This window comes from Bombus pyrosoma, linkage group LG12 (assembly GCF_014825855.1).
Source record: "Bombus pyrosoma isolate SC7728 linkage group LG12, ASM1482585v1, whole genome shotgun sequence".
Lineage (NCBI taxonomy): Eukaryota > Metazoa > Arthropoda > Insecta > Hymenoptera > Apidae > Bombus > Bombus pyrosoma.
In genome coordinates, this window is record NC_057781.1 from 11,171,361 (window position 1) to 11,193,492 (window position 22,132).

Sequence of the window (22,132 nt, forward strand, 5' to 3'; positions counted from 1 at the left end):
GGAAACATTTTTATCGCCGGTATTAATATCGAAAGAAATTTTAATTACGATCTTTGTTGCAAATCTATGTAAAATGTTCCACCACAGAGAGCTTTCGAACGTTTGTTTGCCGAGAGTTTCGTCTCTATCGATAATTCGTATCAAAGTTTTGAACCGGCGGTGGTGTAACGATCTGTATAAATGTGGAAAAAGTATTGGCAAGAAATGTACGCGACCAATTAGGAAAAAGAGAAGTCGTAAAGGCTGAAAGAATTGACGAGAAACGGATGAAACTTGGAAGTACGAAATACACGATCGTTCCTCAAGTCAGTAAGCGCATTTAACACCGATTCGTAAATCGAAGATTTTGAAACCAAGTATTCCTTTACGTTAAATAGGTTTTAAAATGTCACAGCAGTCACTATAATCTCAATACATTTTACGGATATATTTTGAACGGAAGATCGTCCATCACGATTGGTAGAATATTCTGTAGAAAATTTTGCAACCGTGTATTAATTGCTTTCAGCGAATGTAGTCTATTAATGTAGTCTTATCAGCGAAAGGAAAACGAAGTAGCTACGTGTATATAGCTGTTTAATAGGAATTTCTATTGGAGCTTGAAGTCCTTCGAAGGAACGCAATTACAAACTCGTACAAAGGTCCATTAAAATACGTTTTATTAGGTATATGGAAGTCCATCAGCCCGCTATTACCTTGCTTGTTTTCCTATTGTATCTCTTCTATTGTTACAAACATCGATAAAGCGAACGGGCATTTGTCTTTCCTGCCATTAGACGCGTTTAAAATATACCGTTGTTGCCATTGAAACTCTAAATCGCGAAGAAGATAAGTGTTTTCGTATAGTGAAATGGCTGGAGAATAGAAACGTCGAGAATCTTGAATATTGCGTGTAACAAAATTGTAGAACGATAAAGATGACTATCAAATAAGCTCCGTTGTTTTTTCATCGCGTATATTCCAATGAAGTGCTGTTCTCTATGAGGCTATCCCGAATATCGTCGAAAGCCTAAAGAATACAAAGGGAAACATTGGCCGTGGAACTACCTCTTCGACGCGAAGTCAAAATTCAACGATGGATCCAGAACGAATAGGGGCTGTGCCGTCCTTCTTTGCTTTCAAGAATAATAAAATATAAAAATATTATGTCACATTTTAAAAAAACTTGTTAGGCATACAATTAATGTCGATTGAATTATCCAGGCTACAGTGTCGCAAATTTTTAATCCTGTAAAGGTAGTTTCAAAGTTGTACCTATGTAGTTTTACACAGTTTCCGCCTCCCCGGCAGCTTCTGAATTCGCCACTACGGAAATTGAATCGCGATCGAGATACTCGAACCGTGCTCCACAGAATCAACTAATCGCACTATTGCAAAATAAAAAACCGAATAGCCGGACCATACGAAAACGATAAATCAGCGACGCGGCACGGTTTCGGACGTAAAAGCGAGCGAATGAAAATGCGCGAAAGAGGCGAAAAGACGCGCGTAGTCGTTTAAAAAGGCGAGAGTCGCGGTTTGGGATAGGCGGTCTGTGCAAACGCAGCGATCACGTCGCCGTTGGTAGTCTTGGTGTTGCGTTGGCGCGTATCAACGGGAACGACGATGTACCGGGCGTCGTATTCGTGAACATCGCAGTGCCACACGTCCCATAGACTATGAACCGCGTTCCAACGATTCCACGTTTCGTACGCGGTGACACAGTGTATTGACTGAGCGTGGATTGTGCGCCGCCGACTGATTTGCCGCGGCTGCGCAAATCTGAGCTCGGAGCTACGGCCTCCGTATATCTACTGGCCTGGTGGTACCGCGTACTCGGGTACTGTACCCTCGTGACTCGTTCCGTACCCTTAGTCCGTGCTCGTGGTACATACACACCGCGTTCGACTCTCGCGTACAATCCAGCAGCCGCGCCGTCGACGCCGACGCCGACGCCGACGCCGACAATCACCTTCTCTCACGCTGTGCTCCGTTCTCCACGCCGTCGCTACCACCACCATCTCTCACCCTCTCTACTCACTCGCTCTACTCCTTCCACTTTCGTTCGGCGCTCGGACAACCACAGCCGCGCAACTGGCTCGCTCTCTCGCACCGGACGAAATATACCGCGAGATAAAAACATGTCGATGACAGGCGTCGTGCGGAACGTACCGAAACGTCAGTGCCGGTCCGATTCGGGACGACGCGTCGCGATATAGAGAAAGAGAGAGAGGGAGAGAGGGAGGAAGAGAGAGATCACCACGGTCCTTCTGTCTAAAGGAATCGTTGCAGGACACTGTGAAGAAGAATCGACAAATCCGATCGGAATTCCTTTGGTCGAAGAAGAAGAGAGTGGTGATTGAAAATTCGCGTTTACTACCGTGATTATTTTTCTGCCTGCAGTTTGTTTCATTTGTTCCTTTTGCTTGTTGGTTCGTTGGTAACTTACGGTGTACGGTTTACTCAATTTTGTTGTTTAACAACACGGTGATCGTTATTCGTGAATCGATTTATCGCACGACTGGTGGACCTCGAAGACAAGTATCCAGAATATTCAGGGACATTGTGTGTGTCGACGCATTAAGCGGTTACGGTGTCCTGTGGTTGAGCAGCCACGGCAGCCGGCTACGCTTCTCCATTGGAACGTGTTGTTTATGTGATGAACGTGGTTTAATGGTTGATCCGCTAAAACTCTTCTGGGTTATTACCAACAGCACCTATTTAGGTACGTCGAGTGACACGCTTTCAATATCGTTGATAATCGTTATTTGTCTTTTACACGATAAGATCACGTACGACACGCTCGCGAAACCAAGCCGAAAGAACAGGGGAAATGAGATAAGGATAGAACCGGGGAAGAGTCGCGGTAAAGTAAGTCTGGCGATAAAAAGATACGAAGGGTTTGTTTCTTCCAATACTATCTATCAGGATTTCGCATCACGAACTCGTCAGACTAGTTCGATCTTGAGAAAATTCAACGAGTTCTAGGATACTCGAGGACTTTGCGAGTTCGCTACAGGATCGCCCGTCTTGTAATTAACGAGCTTTGTGTCGGACGAATTCGTGCGAACGATTCGCAAGTTGCGCAACACGGATTCCCCTTCGCGTATCCCAACAGGTGAACGGGATATTTAACACGATGCGAAAGCTATAGAGAAAAGAAAGTTTTCACGGTCGAGAAGAACGCTCGAGAAATTCTTTCGCATCAGCGTTAGAGTTTTTCGGAAAGCAATTGAGATATCCGTGGCGAGCCGTCTCATCCGCCGCTCCATTCTATTCGATGCTTCTCTATTCGTCCCCCGGAATATTTGAAACGCGATCTGTTTCCCGCCAGCGGACAAACTTTTCGACAAAAGCTTCAAAGGACGAACCGTCACGAAGGAAGGCGAAAAAGGGGCGAGAAGTGGTGGAAGATTTCCGACGAAACGGTGGTCATCCGGCGACGATCAAATTCTCGTTACGTCGTTGCTCGACCAAGTACCGCAGAGGCAATTGGCGAACGTCACTCCCGATACAAGCGATATCCACCATCCTTTCCGCGTGCAATCATCGATCGAGGTCGCTGTTATTTTCAAAGGATACGATGTGTACACTGTACGTGTACAACGACAACCGGCCCAAGCTTGGTTTGCTTCGCACAATTGGGATATCGTTCCATTCAACCGACGGAAAATCAATTCGGCCTGGTAATTACGATCCGCGCCGACGGAGAAGGTATCGGCGACATCGTTGCGTTTGCATCAAGTTGCCATTCTCTCGTGTGCCGATCGTTTGTTTTACTTACGTTTCGTCGATCGTGCGACGCGTCGCGGCTCGCCAAACGCGACATTCCCATCGAACGAAGACTTTGCTCGTACCACTGGAACCGACCAACGAAATTTTCCATGGTCCGTTTTACCATTCAGCGGTTCCATGCGAACAGTTTAGCCAGGCAGGATCGCGAGAATATCGCTTGCTAGCTTATGAACGGTAGCTTCGCAAGATTTAATGTGACCACGCGACGATAAAATTAGGTACTGTTTCTGAACGGTCGAGTCGTAGGGCTACGGTTTATCGCGGGATATCCCGGTAAAACGCATCCTGTTTAAACAATGAGGTACACGTTTCGTTACATTCGACGGACGAACGACTCTTGGCCGCGGTTACTCACAGAAATTCGATTAAGAGTCGGTTCGTTTCATACTATCGTTCTTCTTTGTTCGAAGCTGTTTTTAGCCAGCGTTAAATTCTAATTGTAAGTGTTTCTCCGAGATGAATTCTTTAAGAGTTTGATATCCGGATTCATTTTGGATATTGAAAACTGGGAAATATTTTTGGGCAATATTCAATTTCGATGGTATTTAAATAATACGGAAATCAGAATTTTCTTGCGATTATATTGAAATTTTTCGTTTCGGAATATCATCCTCCCGCGATCAATTCTTTAATATACATAATAGCTCGATATTTCAATTTATCTTGCATGTCGGAAGTGAACGAACAAATTTCGGGAAGAGATCCTATCGTTTTTTAAATTAAACGAAAGTAAAGTTGACATAATCGGTATTTCCTTGCGATTGCGTCGTAATTGTTGGATGCGGAATGCCATTGGAAATGTTAATTTCCGAACACTGTTAATGTGTTAATTTGGTAGGTTATGCAGAAACAAGGTGTTTGGAGGGGAACTCGTGTCGTTGGAAGAGATAGATTGGACTGCTGTCAATTACGACGGCTGAAAATTTGCACAATCTACCTTTGTGCAACAGTGTCTTACTAATTATACCGTGCTGTATTTGCTGCTTTGAAAGGTGATACAGTTTGAATTTCGACATCGTTTCAAATTATGTTTCAATGAGAAACGCGAAATAAAAGATAATTCCGTCGCAAACGAATTAGATCCACCATCAATTTGGTACACCGAAAAGTATCTTCCAGTTGACTCAATTTATATTCAAAAATAATGCCAGCTACAGTAGCGTGTTTGATCTGAAAGTGCCGCCAACTACCTGCTTCATGCCTGAACGTAAAATTTTGGATGATCAGTGAATTTGTTTGAAAAGTCAAGTACATTTGAATTTCATTACTTTCACGTACGCATTACATTTCATCATAAAGCGAAGTTTTGTAACTGGTGCGTGTAATAAAGCTGAGAGTTTGACATAAATCTGTTCTGAATCGAATATGTGTTTGTCAATGGAATTTGTATTTGTACAGTACGTATTCGTATACACGCAGTTAGTGTTGCGGTATTTTAATTAAAAAGCTGGCCAATGTTTAATAGAATTGACTCGCAATTTATACCGCGAAATTGTATCGTTGCATAGTTTACCACGTAGGAAAATTGAGAATTAAATAATAAAGCAGGAAATTTTGCCATTGCAGAAATTATACATTTTTATTACGTTATTCTTACTTGACTTACAAAAATACAGAATCAAGATTACCAAATACACAAGATCATAAAAATTATAATATTAATGACAAATTATATCGATATAATTGTATTCTATTGTTACTAACAAATAGACGTGCAACGTTATAACAATTCATTTCCTCAAATACGACATTTGAAACAACGAGTCTATTAAAGAGTCTTCATTAGCGAAAAAATCTGCTCGACTAATGCGACACAATGTAATTTTATTCAATTTATGAACGTAAATCGTCTCGCGACAAACGCTCAACTATACGTATACAAATTTTCATGCGACAGACTTAATCGCGATGACATTTATTATGAAAAAGTAACTATGTATCGTAAAAAAAAAAAAAAAAAAATGAGAAAATGAGAGGGGGTCGAGTGAGATAGCAAACAGAATCTCGACTTTTCGCATACTTTCTAATTAGCAAATGTAGGTTAACCGCTTGAAATTTTCAGAAATAAAATTTACATTACAGTTTCGATAAAGTCTCGGGAAGATTTACGATGAAAATTAAATTATTGACTGTAATGACGTAAAATGGTTGCGCGAAAGTGCTGATGGAAGCAATTCTTATCGCGTCATTTCTTCGAATCTTTTATTTTCGAAAACTTTCCTGACACGCGTTCATCGAGAGGAATAATTTAGGATACACCACTAACTTCGTGTTTATTAATTACAAGTTGCTGACGTGCTGCTTTTTACAATAATTAATATCGTCAACTTTAATATATATCCAAAATCATCAACAACAGCGTTGGTGTTGCTGCTTACTCATTCTAAATTCATCTTTCATCGTACTGTAAATTCAACTATAAACCAATTAATTTACACGCTATGTTTTATTAACATATATACGAGCAAGAGCCTTCGTTTATATCTGTGAATCAACATTTCCAGGAACGTTACAAATGTCGTATTATTGCAAAATTTGCTGGGAAAAAGGAAGATATAATATTCTATCACGTTCGTTGACAAGGAAACGTTGCTTTTATTCATTCCGTTTACATACCAATACATGGAAAACTTACACCGAGCAGAGCGAAAAGGCATTCAATCATTGCGTTTGTTTCTCTTTCGCCATTGTTCGAGTGATTTAATCCGTTACGAAGCATTTTTCAGTCAGCGCACGTTGAATCGGCTCGATATCGTCAAATACGTGGGTTGCAACGCGTTCCGACCGTTCCGACGCGATGATCCTCGCCAAACAGCGAAGAAAAATTCTCCGGAATACACTTTCGTAGCTGAATTACGGGCAAAGATCGATCTTGGCACGCGCCAGGCATCGTCCAGTTTTTTACATTTGTCAGCGTACCAAAAACCACGTAGCTTGCATCGTCCGCCAACCGAACAAACAAACCGCGTTTCACGCGCTTCTGTCGAGTTGTGTTGGTCGAACCAGTCGTTTCGTCGCCGAAGACACTCGCTGTTTGACAATCGACAAAAGAGTAAACTAGTCGTAGTAATCGTCCCGTGACTGGACAGTGTGAAGCGAACGACAATGATTCGAGAGAGACGAGGAAACATCGAGTAGGCAAACGTACGGGTTACGGTTCGATTCGCTTCGGTGATTTTGGAGCTGCGTCAAAGGTGGTACCCGATGGTTTCTCGCGAGACTCGGAAATTTCCTCAAATTCTTTCAGCGAAACTCGAATCTCACAGATACGCGACAAACACCTGAGATCTAATGTTATCACACCGATCAGAGTCAAGGTTCTAAATCTCCAAGGAACGTCACTTTCTCCGCTTTGCGCTACCCAGCGGACTACCTCAAGCTTTATTCTCGAATCACAGAAACCATCCGTTATACTGCAACCACGCGATCAAGTCTGTCGACATGAGAAACGCAGCGTGTACGATAGTATGTATCTTCACGCTCTTCTCCATTGTATCTACCAAGCCTTGCGGAATATCCTCGTCTACGGAAGTTCCAAGAGATACTTTTCCTAAATTTCGATATATTAAAAAAGAAATACGAATGAAAGAGATATCAGGTGTTGACAAAGGAACGCCATCGAATACACGCGATATTAATAAAAAAAAAAAAGGAGGAAATGTGAAAAAAGGTAATCCCAAATCGAGAAGATGTTATCCATCGCCATTGTGCCTGAGGTATATCACGGAGCAAAACTGCGTGGACGTTCATGAAATTGGAAACGGTGCAGAGCTCCGGCATTCAACAGGAGATAATACGCGCTCCAGTATCGTTGGTAGCAGGTGAGATCGATGCCAGTTCTCGAGATGTACGTGACGGTGTGTAGGTGGCTACTCTATAGGTTGCAGAAAGCTTGTACCTCTTTCATCTCCCTCCCTCTCTCTCTCTCTCTCTCTCTCTGTCGCTATCTTGCATGTTCTTGCATCGACCATCTCTTTCTTGTTGGTGATAAATCGACGCGAAGTGCTCTCGGAAGATCTGTTGAACGACTTTCAAACGACAGGATAAATCATTCATATACTCGCGTTTGTCCGGAAACGGCTGGAAGCAGGCTTTTCGAGAAGAGAGATATCGGTTTAAAGGTGGATCGATTCGGTCTTCCATCCTTTGCCGTTGAACGTTATTCGTGCGTCGCGTCGCTTGCGTCGTTCGTTGCGTGTGCTGTCGCTCGCATGGAAAAGTAACCCCCTACGGCGCTCGAACGTCCTCCAGCTTCTTTATGTTCATATTTCACACTTGACAACGCTGATAATTCTCCGTTTTCTAGGACAAACGCGAACGAGCACGTTACATGAAAAATACGGATTTTTCTGCCAATGAACGGGGAAAGAGCCATGTGTAAGGAGTTGCGCGGTAACGTTCGAACGAAAAATGTAAATGCCTGGCCAGAGAGCTGCCACGAACTTAAATGATAAGGCGACCAACTGATTCGGAAAGAAAGAATAGACGGTACCGACCCATTTAGACGACTTTTTTCTGTTTCGTTGCGGAATCCGTAGCAGCACCGCTTGCAAATATTCATGAGGGACATTTATTTAAATACGACAATGAATTGTTATTGGATGATCAGCGAAAGGAAGGAACATCAGATCTTCCGTTTTGTTTTTCGCGTTTGATGACAATGCGTAATCGAGCGATATATCAAGATATTTATAGCTCAGAAATTATGATTTTATATTACTTTCGTATGTTAGTCTAAGTAATGCAAGTTGTTATTAAAATTTAATCAAAGAGCATAGATTGAAAATGATAAGCAGACTACTGGTGTTTATTCAAATTCATATTTTTATGAACATAGCTAAGGAAATGGAAGTTGAGCAGAGATTTCTTGTATCTCCTCCATTCCCCTGCATCTCCATTCGACAAAATTTAACAAATCTCCTGCGCGAAGATTTCAGATAATTTACATCAAGATCGTAAATTATTTTCAAGTTATTTTCAATTTCGTTAACATCGAGTTTGCCTGGTATAATGATTTTCCAACTAATTTGACAAATTTTAATCTAAAATTCACATTAACATAATTATACACCGCACCACGAATGATCTCTGTTTATCACATACTCTTCCCACGCTAATCTCGTCTGTGCTAATATCGTAAAATCTCCAATTACTAAACGATGAAAATTTAATAAAAACGTACCGCTCGAAGGCAGTACAGTTTCTCAATTAACCGCAACTTGCCTGTACATTCGATAGGTTGCGACGGAACCGCTTTCTCTTGGATCGTTATCAATTCCAAGTCTTAATTAGCGCGAATCTGATACGCGAATCCGATTCGAAGGTTAATTCAGGCGAATACCATTCGATCGGTTAGTTCTTGTTGGTGTGGCGGGCGTACGTTGCCCACGTTTCGACGTCGCGTCGTCCTATGTACGCGGCGTCAATGCTTCAACTACAAAATCCCAACCAATAATCCGGTTACTTTGATCTGGATTTCTATATTCGAGTACGATGATTCTAGCCGAGGTCGATACCGAAACCGTGCCATCGTGAACATCCGGTGATTTCATTCGCGAACGACCGGTTTTCTCGGCGAAATAATGCTTCGTGCACATCGTAGCGATTCTGCAGACATCGTACTTACGTCCGCTGGAAACCTTTTTTGGTCCGCGAAACAAGTCGAAGAGAACGCCATTCCTACGGCGCGCGAACAATCGATTCTTTACTATCCGACGAGAAATAAAATCATTTCCTTTTTTATTCCTATATATTTCGTGCCATTCGCGTAAAACGTTGACGACAGAATTGTTACGTAGACAATTAGCGGATCGTTCGTTCGAGGAATTTTATGAATTCGCTGCTAAGTAACACGTAATACGTATCTTTAAAGCTGCTTCGACTGTTCATGCTCGGTGTCGAGGGAATATGTTCGTTCGATGGCTTATTTAATAAGGACGAATGCACTTGTTTCTTTCTGAAGTTGTAGGAATCACTTTCTATTAACAAAGTTGTGCACCCACATGTTTATCTATATCGTGTTCCGCCTTCGTGTGTCCTGGTGTCTCTTAACTCTCTCACAGCTAAATCATCGTTTAATTTGTGGGAAAAAATTGCTTTTTACCAAATTATTGGTAATAGGAGCACACTAGCGTAAAGAAGATTATCGAAAATAAATATAAAATAAATAGCACTGGAACATCTTGCACAGAGTATGAGATTATAACGAAAAGTGGAAACCGACTGAGAATTCTAATTGTACCGACTTTCGATTTAACATACAAACAAGGTATACGATTCACCCGTTGTCACGACGCGTCTCTTTAAAGCTATCTTTCGTTCCCAAAGAAAATCAAATTTCTATTAGGTTGTTTCTTCGTCGAGGGAGCAGGTGTACGCGCTCGAAAGACTCCGGCCGAAGGAATTCTTGCGAATTGTTCGCGATTTGCATAGAGATATTCGTCGTTTCGCGCGTGTAATCTCTAGCGAGAATTACGAAGCATTTAAATTCAATGCGCCGTGCCTGTTATGCACGCTGACTGACGTGAAAAATTTCTATCGATCTTTTCTCGCGACTTGTTCCTTGTTTCGCGGTTTCGTACGCTTCCCGAATGTAAAGAACGAGAAAGATCGAGAAAATACACTCCTCTAATTGCAACGTCGTTTCTTTGTGCAACGAACGCAACGGATCCCAAGTATATGTTGGCTCGACGACTAAGTGATTGCGGATTTTGTTATTAGGTGATAATGACAAAATTCGCAATCACTTAATTGCCAACCCAATAGAACATAACGAAACAAGCTGAAATCTTCTTTTTTTTTTTTTTTTTAATTTAAGTTGAACTCGTCTTAAACGACCAGCCTGAAATTATTATACGTATATTCGACATTTCACGGTATTAGGCGATGACCAAGAAATTTCCTACGACTAATTCTACTTGACCAATGTACAGAGAAGTCTTTGAAATCGGAGCTTTTGAAAGCTGTACTGGCGCGGATGTCAATAACGCTAATCTGGGTCAGTTGGAGTGGACGGTGCGCTAAGCACGCGTGTATATGTATGTGTTTCGTAAATAATGCAGAGCATACTAGACGATAGAGAAGGCGAGAAGGTTCCAACCGCGTGGAAAACCACGTTGTTCGTCCACTGAGAGTCTGCTGACCAAATTTCCGTTATTGTAAGAGACACGACGAGTTCGTTCAAATATACAGGATGCTCCCGGCTTTAATAGTCAAACTTCGTCGGTGCATTTCGTGAATATAATCCAGCAAATGATGTTATATATATATACATATACATATATGTTATTCATTTTTGCCTGCCGGCTACAAAATGAGATTGATTTACATGGACTTTTCCATTTAACCTTAATACACACTATAATATACACATGCAAACGATGTTGTTTAAATATTGATTATTTAAAACATTGTTGAAAGAATTAGAATAAAAATAGGAATAGTAAAGAGAGTAACACTTTGGTGTCCAACGATATTTCACGATACTGAATTTTTATGTGTCAATAGTTTTAAAGAAGGAAGATATATCAAACAAGTGTTCATACGCGTGGCGCTGATACAAAGAGTCTATCGATTCATTGAGATGAAGCAAAATGAGCTTCGTAGAATAATAGATTTTTAGAGTTTCAGTTTGTTACTGTCGTCGGTTTCGTTTCGACAGGAGCGATAAATATTTTGAAACGGGGTATCGATAGCTAATAATTGTATCGATTGCAAACCTATTCTTGTCGTACAGCTTCGTAGTTTTATTCTAACTTGTTTATAGAGTTTCAAATAACCTGCCTTCAAGTATACAACATTTGTCACTCGGTTATATCTACAGAATATATGTGCAATATTTGGGTGTTAAACTTTGCGACACTCTATATATCTAACATCCTCATAGCGGGGGGCATTAGAAATATTCCCTCTGAAATTCGTCGCCTTTGACCATTTTTCGGTAAAGCGCGATTACACGAGACAAGTTGTACAAGTTACATTGTAACTATTTGGATTGTTAAAAGAACGTGGAACAGGTCCGTTCGTCTGCCGTTCGTCTCGAGGAAATTACAGCTACGATGAAACAGTTCTCCGCCTGTGTTCGTCCGCCACGGAAACATTTAAATAACGAACAGGGATTTCGTGACTTATTACAATTATTATTTACCTACTATGACGAAGAAACTCGAAGATGGAGGCTCCAAGGATATGGCAACAGATGATGACTATCCTGCTGGTTAATATTATTTCAGACTGTCCTTTTTATCGCTTTCTCGCTGATGTGTTTTCTGAGATATTGCTTAGGATTGGGGTGGTGCCATTTTTATTTCCAATTTACGGGGAAATTCCTCGAATGGTAGCTGTATTATTTTACGCTATTAATAAGAATGTTTTCCTTGGGCCGACTATCGAATATAAACGTTATGTCGTCGATCAAAAAGTCCAAAGACCATTTCTAAAGATACACGGTACTTTCTACGATAATATCAAAGATTTGAACTAAACCCGGTCCTTACCGTCGGATGATAGAGCGCTAACTCCTTGGCCAGGTAGCTTAGTCCGTATGAATATCTCGAACAGAAAAGCTATGCTTTAGCATAAGCCCTTGAAAATCCGGAAAATATGAAAACCCAAATTAATAGAGCTTACGAGGAATTCACAGCGAACGTGCCGTGACTTTATGGACACGTTGTAGTATGGCTGGTGCTCATCGCAAGTTATCTTTGAAGTTTTACAGATTTCGATTAGTTCCATTCCAATCGCATTCACTCGCAACCCTCGTAGTTCGTTTCCGCTTAATTAATTAATACTATCGAACTTCGCGTGTAATTCGACAGCTCGTTCGAATTCGTACCGCAAAATATTCTTGAAACTCGGCCAGTTGGACGGCTTAATAATGGGAATATCGATTTCTCATAAAGAAAAGTTTATTGTACCATGCTTGGCCGAATATAATTTTCCCTAGCATTAGTAATTTAAATATTCCCGAAAAGCAACTGATAAAATTCGCGAGTAATTCGCAAATCATATTTCGATGAACTTTGGCATTCACAGAATAGACGCGAGTTGTGATTTCATCTCAACTGTTTCTTTTCTTTCTTTGCTTTTTCCTCTGCCGTTCTTTTCATTAATTAACACACGTGCTTTTAATGTATGCGTGCGCGTTGATATAAATCAGAGACGCGACTCGCATTCCTGTACCGTAATTTGCGAAATTAAAAAATTCTTGCCGTTCGTTGTTCTCGTCCAAATCGCGTCACGCTGCGACGGCGAAGTAGAACATTTTTCAATGGATTGTTCGATCGCTTTCGATTAAATATTCGCGATTATTCCTTTAAATATCGAAAACTAACGTTTGATACGACAAATTATTTGATTATTTCGTAATCCAAGAAGAGAATACAAGAAATTGCTGCCGCAGTCATAAACGCTCGTGACATTCGAAATCCACTCTGATATTTTACGATTGTTCTCACGGAGCTGTACAATTTACCAAAAGAAATACCTCGTCATGATAGAAGCACAAAGTATTATTTCCATTACTTCGCTCTTTCATTTCCAGGGATTATTGTCTCGTGGGCAAATGTTAAAAATATCGATTAAAAAATTACTGTGTGCGCCACTCATTGCCCGCCGTACAATTACCAAATAAATTACCAGAAATAAAATCAGTGGAAAGAAGTTGGCGAAGAATTTCAGTTCGTTAATTAATTCAAACTTTTTTAATTTAACCTCGAAAATGAATCTCGTCAATTATTCGCGATTCAAACAAGGCGCAGAATAGAAATTTACCGAGTCCAAAAGCAATAACGATTCGGCCAATGAATGTAATTCATCAAAATTAGCCCCTGATTGTCCACCGTATATATTTTATTTCATTCTCCCGACGCTGTTCCTTCCCTTTTCGCCCTGAATTTCGAACAAAAGACCAGTCAAAGCAGCGATCATCAGAAATGTTCGCCGCATAAAAAGCAAAATGAATTTAGTGGCTGGCGAGATACGAAGATTTCACGCGAAAACATCGGTTCGTCCCCGAAGAAATATTTGATATTTCTTTTACGTAAGCGCGCGCGCAGATTTTCGCGGAAATAATTCCTGACGGAATGGAAGTGAATTTTCACAGTGTTCACTTTGTTGCTTTCAGTTTGCTTCGAGTTGTTTTCCTCCACTTTTTTTTTCTGTATACGTGAGACGTGTTTATCAGGTGGAAAGGAGAGAAAAGAGGAAACGAGAGAAATTTGCAATCTCTCATAAGTTGACAGCCACGCGAGGAGAAGAGACGTCATCGTTCAAAGCTTTATTCGTCGAGATTACGCAATGGAAACAAAGTTTCCTTATAATCTCGCTTTTATGAAACGAACGTCGAGATTTATGAAGCGCTCGCGTTTTTAATGGAATTGCGGGGAATTTTTGTAGTTCGTTAACGTTTTGAGAAACGTTCTTCTATGAAATTTACGGAGTGATCGCGTGTTCGATGGAGAATCGTTTGTGGTTTGTTAACGTTTAACGAATTTATGAATCTGCCATTAATTTTGAATAATTTTAATCCGATTAATAACGAAGAAGCAGAGAGGATAATTATTTACGCACGATAAATAGTATACGTAATTAATCATAAAAAAATTACTTTAGATACACACGTTTCTTTGGATAGATTAATATATTTACGAAAGTATCTATAATCTCTCTTTGAACTATTTTATTGCATTATAGGTCTCGATATCGAAATATCAACATTTAATTATTCATAACTAGACAGTGAATATTTATACACTTGTGGAAAATATATAGAACGGATTTAGTGTTGGAAAATATATAAAATTTTTGCCGTTCAGTATTGTTCAAAAAAATATAAATTTACATAAAATAGAAATTTGCATCCGCAGTCTGTTTATAATATTTATTCTTCGATTATTCGTTTCTTCGTTTCACTAGATTCAACATGAAGAAGATATCTATGGCATCGCTTTTTTAGTTTCCACAATTCTACATTTTCCCTCTCTACTATCAGCATAACAAAATTGTCGATTTTCTTTGCCACTGAAGCTAACTGAAAATCTAGCAAAAATAATTCTACGCTACTATTTAGCCTCTTGGTGGACGTGATATCTCATTTCCACGTATTATTAAAGAAAATTTTTTATTCTCGAGCATCTTTCTCTTACGTTTGGAACAATGGCAACCATCGTCTCACATTATCCAAAGTCCGGATCTTTTCGAGGCCCATATTGTCCGGTTTTCACAGAGGAAAAGGAAGTAGACGACCGCCGGCAGAAGCTTTTAATCGTCCGAAAAAAGGATAATCGAGGATTAAAATGCAGAAAATCTGCAATTATAAAAATGCTCGAAATTAGAAAGGGCTTAGCCTTTTTTTGGTCGCTATATATATATGAAACATCCTAAAGATTATGTTAAAAATATAATTACAGATAACGATGCTATGAGATGTGCGTGGGCGAGTTAACTATATATAAAATGTCGAAGGAAGTTGAGACAGAGGTGAAATATTCTCCAAGTCGTTGAAACTGGTTTAGAAAAGTTGCAACGATTGAAATAATGGGAAACTTCTTGCAAGCATGAGAAAGATAATTTCACTCGAGTCCCCATGATTACTTCAGAAAATCTATAAAACTGCTACAAACCTGCAATGAAAATCATAAAACTGTCTTGATAAAATAACCCCATTAGGCCTTCGAGTATTTTATAGGGCAAAAATCGCGCTAGGCTAAACGCTTTTTCATTTGCACCGCGTGGGTGGTACATTCGTACCACGAATATGATAAAGTCAGTTTACAATTCAACCACTACAGAAGCTATTAAGCCCGTTCTCAAGAAACATTCTGCTTCCGTAATGACACGGCCTTAATTGTAATCTCACGTAAATAACCACTTTTTCCGTGATTTTCATTTTCCACGTAGCCGTCTTGTCCGATAGTCGGCCATTATTCTCTGAAATTACGACAATTCCTCAGCCGCATTATCTTTTCCCATCGATTTCTCATCATGTCCGTGCATTTAATTCGCCATGAAAAAGGGGCACTCATTAATTTCGCGGAATTTTCGGTTTGTCGTTCATCGCGTAGATCGATCGGTCACCGCTATCAAACAAAACGTTCCATAATATTAACCGGTTCTGCTACACGAGCTGACGTTCGATGAAATTTACTACGTTAAAAACGATGTTGAATAGTTTGTTTAACTGACGATTTTCCTCGGTCGATGAAGAACACAGAATTTATATTTCGACGAAAAGCAACGTAATGGATTCAGATTCGTTCTACTCTGCCCTGTTGCCGAATAAAAGAACTAAAATGGAAGTAAAATCCAGAATATATTCTCCTACGTTTCCCGTGCTTCAGCTTCCATTTTGACAGCGGCAATTTGCTACTTCGGTTTAGCGCTTCCGTTAATTCCCCTTGATTGTAACGGCAAACATTTCGCTTACGTGTTTCCGTGCTCTTGCTCGGAATTCTTTACCGGATTAAAGCCCGTAATTTCGACTTATCTTTTCACCTGGATCAAGCGACGTTCCATTCGTCTATTTTCGCTAGTACGTTAGGTCTCAACTGGTGCTACGTTCGTCGTCGAAATAACAATCGGAAAGTAATTTGAAGTAACAGTAAAATAAAATTAGAAGAGAAACAACAAGATAGGAGGATAAAAAAAGGAAGGAATATCAGAAAGAAAACCGGTTATGGATCTTTGAATTTCTTTTTCTTATTTTATTCGATCTAGCGAAAAGAACAACGATAAGTGCAGCATGGCTAGCAGAATCAGTTGCTTCGGCTTAAAATTAAAAGCAAATTCTTCTAAATTCCCTATCTTCTTACTTTCTTTTTTAATAATTTCGCTTTCGGAACTACCGATATCATTCTGTAAAATAATTTTTCTCGATATCTAATAACTTTAAATCCAAAGTCAGTTTGATGGCGAAAAAGAACTCGCGTGATTTTCTACTGCAGTTGAACGAAGAAGAAACGATCGTATCAAAGTTCTCCAGTTTAACTACAGCCGAACAGTCTTCCTGGTTTGTTACTAACCGATATTATTCTTCTTACGAAAGTATTACAGCAGCGAAATCAATACCCCGGCGGACCTATAACCAGAACGTTACAAGCAACTAATTTTGAGAAACTACTCTTGAAAGTTTGAATAAAACAATCGTATACGATCGCCCGAACACGATCGAGTTACGAAACGACTGGCTCCTTTATAGATTTCGAATTCAGTATTCCCTTTAGAGATTTCCCGGCGCACCAGCAATTTCCTCTCCCCCGAGTGAGGGAAATACTAGGAAAATTCCGGGAAATTCCTGTCCTTCTCTAAAACGTACCGATAACTTCACTGTTCCAGTTTCTATCGCAAGATTTGTCCAGTGTGCTGAAAGAAAAAGATTTTATTACATCGAAATGTAAAGAGTTGAGACGCCGGCGGAAGACTTTTTTCCATTTTCATGTGCAATTATTGCGAATTTTGTCTGCGACAAATTATATTTGACTCGTTGCTAAACAAATTTTTCCAATCAAATAAACCTGCTTTGACGTCTTAAATGGATAAAGAAAAAGAAGAAGGGAATTCCTCCCTTGCAAATTTATTAAGAAGCTAATGAATTCATTGTAATTTATAATCAGCAATCAACTTCTGTGATCGTAAACAATTTAAAAAGGAATTCGTATCATTTCGATCTGAATACCGTCCTCCAGATGTTTACAAATAAATGGTAGCTGTGTGTCAGTACGTGTGTAAAATTCAGCAATTAGCAGCATGTGAAATATTAATATCGGTATCGTACTTTTACGACATTAAATATCGATATGTGAAATTAATTGGTATTAAAATAGCTTCCTTTTTTTGTGAAAGCGTTGGTGGAATCCTTGTTTCTTCCGCAGGACTATTTATTAATTCATAGCTCACGGACGTTGAACATGAATGGTTAATTGCTTAAATAAGATTCGTCGATATGATATATGTACATCGGGAATAACATTTAGCGAATTTAAATGGAGATCGATCGAATAAAGGAGCGCCAGCGATATTCATAGCATTTCGTTGTTATTCGATTTTCAGCGTCGTGTTAACGCGAATCGAATCAATTTTACCGTGCTTATAATAAACGAATCAACAATCATGGATTGACAGTACGAGATAATTCGAGATAAGAGAGAAAATAAACATTTTCGAAATATTAATTGTTATAACATCAATTATATCTTTAATAATTTTATCAAACTTCATGCACTTGTATAATATTTCAGTTTCATAATAAATCTTCTTCCTTTCGATCATCCCAATCGACGAAGATCAGAAAATCAAGAAACGTGATGGTGATCTTCGCTTGCGGTTGTGTCACTTTTAAAGCACGTTTGCTATATCTTACGTACCGTGAACTCTATTTAATAAGAGGAATATTTAATCATACTTTGAAATTAATCTCTCCAAGTTATCTCAAGATTCAATATGAAATTCGTTCTTTTTTCTTTCGTGGCGATTGTCAAGGTATATATGTGACAACACCGGCGTTTAAACGAGAATTAGTATCTTAATTTTAAGATTTTACTGAAAGTGATCTAAAGGTGAAAGATTTCGTTCGTTCGCTTCACCAAGCAAACTTCTCTTACGTTTCAAACGTCTTCCAACGCATTAAATTCACCTAACTAATTTCTGGAATCATCGTTCGAGGGATCCTTGCTTAACTTTCTTCTTTTTCTTTCTTGATAATCTCTAACAAATTCCTGCAATTCGTCCTGCAGGACAATCGGCATAATTGTTAATGGTAATTCCATCGGACCAGTATTATTACAAGAATGTATTTATATTTCTTCTTGCGTCACCAGGTCCTGTTTCTTTCTCAATTTCCTAACGGTACCGTCAGCATACATCGTATTGGCTAGCGCGTATGGGTGGTTTATCGTTCCTGTTTCGTAACTGTCTGATATTCGCTGAATTTTCTCCTTTACAATGGGGATTTGAAGATCTTCGCGTAATTCCATTTCGTATGTGCCAATGTGTGTTCGATGATACTTTACTTTCTATCTGTATCCTTTCGTGCCTGTGCCCTCTCCATGTCAGTTTTGAGTCTGCATGGAGTCCCAGGAGTCTTTACCCAGTTTTGTTTGTGCTATTTCATTCGCTTAACTTAGCAAACAAAATTTCTTTTCGGTATTTCTACGGTCTTCCCCTTCAATGATTCGGTGTCATCCTCGTTTAGAAACGTTGCGGGGTTCTCGTCGCAACGAGAGAAGAGCGCATGCACGTACAAACAATTTGGTGGGATCATGAGCGAAGGTTGTTCGTGTAATGAGCCTGTTTTATTATTTAATCCCCCTTAAACTCTTGCAGATTATGGCACTTACGGCGACTCCTATCCACTACCATCAGGCCTGCACTGTTTCCACCGCCGGTGACATCTCCGCGCTAATTAGCATCCACGTTCGCTGGTTTCACCTGTCTGCGAGTTCTCGCGTCAAAACCAACCACTTCATTCGCCTGTTTTTTGCACTTTCAATTTAGTTTTCGCCGGCGTGTTTCACCGACTCGGCTTTATCGTGGATTACGTGACTCTTTCTTAGAATTTATGAAACTGAAAATGAATCTAGCGTTCCTTGCTTCGATTTTTTGCTTCTCTTTTCACATTTCTCTTACTTTTCTTTAGTTTACGGCTGCAGTTACAGTGGAACGTGTTCCGACAAAGTGTTGTTCCGACGAATGAAACGTCTGCAGACCGAGATGCACTTACTTATAAGAACCGGTATATGTACATATGTATGTATTTGATTGCTCGAGTGTATATATCGAATTCGTCAGAACATGCATCTACCACAACCGTATCCCAATATATTTCGTATAAGCTCGTTACTTCGCCGCACCTGTCTTCGTTCCTTCGTCAAATTACTGCGTCAGCAGTTTACGGTTTAATATCTCCTGCCTCCAATTATTTAACAATGATTTTTTTATTTTTTATTTAGGGAAATCAAAGTATCTGCGATAAGTGAAACAACATTGCATAATTTAATTTAGGGTTTGAATATACCTATTCAACACCCGTTATAAATCGATTACGAATCTTTCGCTTGTTTATCTATTTCTTCTCTGTCATAAAATACCTGCAGTCTACTAATATCCCATTTTGAGTATATTTAAACGAAACTCGTCATTTAGATTACTCGAAATTACTTCGCTTTACCTGTAACTTTCGTTACGTGTGAATTAATGGAGTATGAATTCTTTCGTAATTTTTATTTTTCCCGAAGATCGTATTAATGAGTTATACAACAACAATCAGGCAATATATTTGGACAGGGACAAAAGAGAGGGAGAGAGAGAGAGAGAGAGAGAAAGGGAGAAGCGTATAATACATCGCGAGTAGGGAAATTTTATTAATTTCATACAAATGAAATCCAGCATTAAATAAATTCTTTCGACAGATACGCATTTATAATATTCATTAAATAAAATTCGGAGATTCGTCGGGCTGAGAACATACACGAATCGACACGAAATATTCGTTATATTTCTTTTAATGGATACACATATTTTTAATTAACTTTTAATAAATGCTTTCAATACGCATCTCGATGATGAACGAGCTATCCAAGTTTTAATTGAATTCCTACATCATTTTCTGTATCATTTCAAGTTACAATAGTATTCTAAGGCCCGAGATATTTACTTCTTCGAACGACAAAAAGCAATATTTAAGTATTCTTACGAAATCGGCTGTATCATCCAGATCAGAAACCAAACACAAACGTCGTACGTATTTTCGACCAGCACGCCAAATGGAAACCTCTCGATCCTCTCGCGTTTCAAGCAGTCATATCCAACAAATATTCGATTAAAGCTCCGACAACTCCGGAATAAACGCCGTGGCAGGTGCTTTAATTCTCGTTACAGCGAATCGAATTTGTAACGAGAGGCGGATCAACGAAACTCAAGTAATTCACTACGGACTTCTATTACCAAACCGCAACATTTCTTTTCCTTGTGTCGATAGAACGTTTGCAAACTCGCTGGCCTAAAACTCTCGCGTTACTACGAATTGAATTATCAATTAAAATTTTTCATTCGGCTGCAATGAAAATAAATTGCAAATTTTCCAAAGATTTGCGAACTTAACTAATTCCTGATTGAATATGAGCGAATGTTTATTCAAATTTCAAAGAGAATTTCAAAGAGAAAATATCTTATTCCATATTTTCTACTTATTTTCATCTGTAGGTTAATTTTCTTCGTACTATCCGTTCCTATTCCTTGTTCGAAGAAACTGCTTTTTTTCTATAACTTTGCCGTTAAAAAATTATGCTTCTATAATTCCTTGAAAGCTATAGGATACGTCATATAGATATTTCTGGTGCCTGGCCTACACAAAAACGGACCACTTTCTGTCATCTTCCTCTACCAGTATAATAATTTCAGATGCTTTTGTGAGTCGCTGAACACTCGTTGTCCTGTCTATCGAGGTCAGTTTGCTTTCAGAGCTTAGACTGCGTTTAATTTCTCGTCGCATTAACCTCGAGCCAGTGCATAATACACACGAAGCACGCACTTTGCTCCCCTTTGATTTCGGATTAATAATGTTCCGTACATTCGACTATCACTGTTATTGACAACATCCTGTATCACATTGCTTTGTTACAAATTAATTAACGGCCGGTTTCATCGTGAACGATGTGCAATAAACTGACAAGGAAAAAGAGTGGCGATCCCATTTTTGCTTAGCATCAACGCGAGATATGCAGCAATTACACCGTGAACGCGGACTTATGTAGTTTCGCTTCGATAATTACGCGACGATAAATTCTTCTTTGTTTTCAATGAATTAATATTAATTAAATCTAACACGTTAATTAAATCTACCCACGTTTGCGTTGGTAAGACCCCTCGTGTATTAGGTTGTCCGAAAGGTTTCTTTCGTTTCATAAGGTGATAATAGATGAACAACAATTTCTGCTTAATATTATTTTATCGAATTAGGTATCGTCCATTTCGTTCTATTTCTATTATTACGTTCGTGCATAATACAATAAATTAATATAAAACACAGAAGCATTGTGCGTCTATTATTTCCTTCTAAAACGAAAGAAACTTTTCGAACAACCTAATACAAGGAAAGATGAGTAGAGTATAGAAATCAGGAAGAAGGAAAAATATCTGTAACTTGTAATTCCCTTACCCAAAACGTTATCGTTGTTGGATTTTTCAATAATTCTACAAATCGTTGTATCATTAGATTATTTCGAGTTTCATAGCCTACGGTATTTTAATCGAATTATATTAGTATGTTTGTAACATTCGAAGAATTTAAATGTTCAAATATTTCGATATCGAAACGTTCGTGTACAACGTATACCAAATAGTGTAATGCTACTATACATTCGCC

General features: G+C 39.2%; 1 protein-coding gene across 2 annotated transcripts in view; it reads left to right on the plus strand.

Moving 5' to 3' along the window:
* Positions 1 to 22,132, plus strand: part of LOC122573288 (neural-cadherin) — a 239,176-nt gene that overhangs the window by 143,276 nt on the left and 73,768 nt on the right. The window contains exon 1 of one of the 2 annotated variants that reach the window (XM_043739406.1): positions 1,650 to 2,704. The exons of the other annotated variant lie outside the window; for it this stretch is intronic. Within the exon in view, the coding sequence (XP_043595341.1) occupies positions 2,653 to 2,704 (52 nt within the window). The 5' untranslated portion in view covers positions 1,650 to 2,652. Of the gene's footprint in view, positions 1 to 1,649; positions 2,705 to 22,132 lie in introns of those variants that run through there. 2 annotated transcript variants of the gene reach the window in all.